The 3,033-nt window shown below is 36.9% G+C and overlaps 1 protein-coding gene across 1 annotated transcript; it reads right to left on the bottom strand.

The window, feature by feature from the left end:
• Positions 1–178: 178 nt before the first annotated feature.
• Positions 179–2,976, bottom strand: denr (density-regulated protein). The gene is given in 4 exon segments (XM_042481190.1): positions 179–501; positions 1,318–1,457; positions 1,546–1,662; positions 2,808–2,976. Coding segments are annotated over 4 exon segments (471 nt in total). The 3' UTR covers positions 179–456.
• Positions 2,977–3,033: the final 57 nt, after the last annotated feature.

Raw genomic sequence — 3,033 nt, 5'->3', positions numbered from 1 at the left:
CCCAACATTTTTCCCTAATTTGTTTTTTTTAAATCTGAGATCTACTCTGAAGGAAAAATTGCTCACCCTCCTTAAAACTTCCTAACTCCAAATTTGCATTTTTAAAATTTATATTACAGCAATCCTCCTTCATGTTTCTGAAAAACACACACAGAAAACAAACGTGGAAAGAAGAGCGTACAGGCGAAGGAGACTGAAATTTATTAGCCTACAGTTTTGCTTTGAGTGAAGAACATTTGGGAGGGATTCACGTCATACCACACCTTTGGCAAACGAGAGAAAGCAGCTATTAACTAAAAAAAAAAAGAAAAAAAAAAGATGCCAAGTGAGTGGCCATGTCCGCAGCTTTTTATGAACAGTAAATAAAATAGGTATAAAATGACTTAATGTGTACATTTGGCCAGGTTGTCGTTGTTACAGGTCACATCCATTTCAGTAAAAGTGCATATTTGGTCTTCACTTCTTGACTTCACCCAGATCATCGATGCTGTCGTCATCCACCTGCAACAAAGACACACACACACACACACACACACACACACACACACACACACACAGATGTTAAAAAGCATAACTCTGGTGATGTAAGTTTTCCTTATCGTTAACAAAAGACGTACTGTGTGTGTGTGTTTATATCAAAGCCTGATGTCACGTGTTCATCTGAGCCATAGAGCTCCACCGAAAAACTAATAAAAACTTTAACGAGCTACAAAACTGTTGCTCCGGGTGACATCATCATACATTTCCATAAACACACACAAACACACACACACACGCTGCAGTTTATTTTGACTTAATCCCATATATTACCATCCTGCTGCCACAAACAGAGCACCAAATGTCGCTGAAAGTAGTCGCTTATTATAATATCCCGTTAAAGGAAGAACTGTCTGGGACATTTAAAAAAGCACTCCATAACTGTCCGTAGATTTTATTTAGATTTATACAGACAATATTTGAGATAAATTCAGGTACAGCGACATCTATTTATCTGTGTGGCTTTCTTTCAGCCTGCTCAGTTTCATCTGTCCTGAAATCCATCTTTTTTTCTTTTAAAACTGTTCCAAGAAACACAGATTTTTGAGACACTTTCTTCTCAGTAATCCATCCAAATCCCTCCTCTCCTCCTGCCAGCTATCTTACATTTTTTAACATCACTGTGAAGCTGCAGAGAAGTTCAAACTCAGTGCGAAATTACTAATTAAAAGCAAGTTCTGCCTCATGCAGAGAGAAGAGAAGAGAGCAAACTGGCACGTAAACAAATGAAAGTATAATCACTAAAGACACATATTTATCTACAGATTTCAGACAGCTCACCTCAGGCCACTTCTCTTGAATGGCGTCAATTATGTCATCTGTAAAATCTCCCTGAATGATTATTTCATCCTCTGCTGTAACGGAGGCACCACAAGAGAATTTCTGGGCAAAGAATCGCTGAGCCTCTCTAAGTTCGATGTCTGCAAGAGTGAACGCAGAATATATTACATGAAGAGAATTAAAAGAAACAATGAGAATAATAAAAAATAAAGAAAAAAAGGCCCTTACCAAATGTTGCCAGGCCACACACCCGTGTGACGTATTTTTTCTTGGCTCTTGGGATTTTTGCTATCGTGACTTTCTGAGGCACGGTCTTCTTTTTCTGTTTGATCTGGCCTCTTCCACCTTGAAAATAAAAAAATGAAAAAGTAAGGCAGAGAGCCTGTTATAGTGTGAATTTGCTACAATCACATTGCCAAAATACATCTACTAAAGTGCTTGTTTTTGCATCGTGGAGTAGGATTTCTACAGAAAGACCTTTTTGTTTAAGAGTAAGATCGTTTTTGTTTGACCAGAAAAAGATATCGTCAAACCAGCGAGACTCTGTTTAAATAAACAGTCCTTTTAGCACATTTATCTTCACATCTGAGTGAATAAAGCCTGAATTTCCAACAAACAGAGACAAAAACAAAACAGTTTCTTAGATTTTTAGTTTTGTGGGTTTGGCGATGACAATTTAAGGGCTGTTTCTGGTTAAACAAAATCAATCTAATTCATTTCCATAATGTTGTCAGACACTTTGAATATCAATATGACACTTTAAGCGGACGTACACTGACTGTAAAAACGTGCCCTGAGACGTTACATTGCAGCCTGTTTAGCAGCGGTAGCAGTCTGGCTCAACACTGTTTTTAGAAATTTTAGAAATTATTTGGAAATTAGCACCAGCTACCAGACAAATACTGCAATAAAAATATGCAAGTGGCTGCTGGAGCTGCTTCACTCACCAACCAAATTAATGTTTACCCATTGAGTGCTAGTAGATTTTGATACACTATCCTGTTACACTAGTAACAGATGGGCAAAAAATAAATTAATTTCTAAGCCTGTTCCCACAAGTCACTGAGACACAAAAACAGAGTCCAAGGTATAAAATACCAAAATTTACCCTTTAAGAAATAAAACTCAAACAAGGCACAAAAACTCTTTTGCTTTGACACCTAAAAACAATCTTTAAATGTATAACTGAAACCAAAATATCTTATATAATGAGCTTAATAGAGGTGATTTTATTTATTTGTTAATTCCTTTAACATTTTATACATTTTTTTAATTTAATCTTTATTTAACCAAGGAAAACCTCTTGAGATTAAAACGTATTATTCAAGAGTGTCTAGGCTTATTATCACAGACAGACGACATAAAAAAATACAAACCAAACTCAAAAAGGACACAAAACTAAATGTCTAAAGACAAAAACTATAAAGTATGTTAACTTTTGCAACGAGTGAACCATAAAAACAAGAAAACTAAAAACAATAAAAACCGACCTCTCTTCTGTTTCTTTTTCTCCTCCTCCTCGCCTGCAGGAGGAGCTTCTCCAGTGCCGGACTCCTGCTTGGGCGCATTCGCTGCCGGGCCAATAATTCATGAAAACAAGGAGAAAATATTAAAACCAATCCTGCAACAAAAGCTTCTTAACTTTTGGATGACGTCCATCTCTTTGTGGTAACAGACCAGCCTGGCTGCTGACCTGCGTGTCCACAATATTTAGGG

Source organism: Plectropomus leopardus, unplaced genomic scaffold, assembly GCF_008729295.1.
Source record: "Plectropomus leopardus isolate mb unplaced genomic scaffold, YSFRI_Pleo_2.0 unplaced_scaffold27804, whole genome shotgun sequence".
In the NCBI taxonomy this organism is placed as follows: Eukaryota; Metazoa; Chordata; class Actinopteri; order Perciformes; family Serranidae; genus Plectropomus; species Plectropomus leopardus.
Note: the sequence above shows the minus strand (reverse complement) of the source record. Positions and strands in the feature narration are given on the sequence as shown.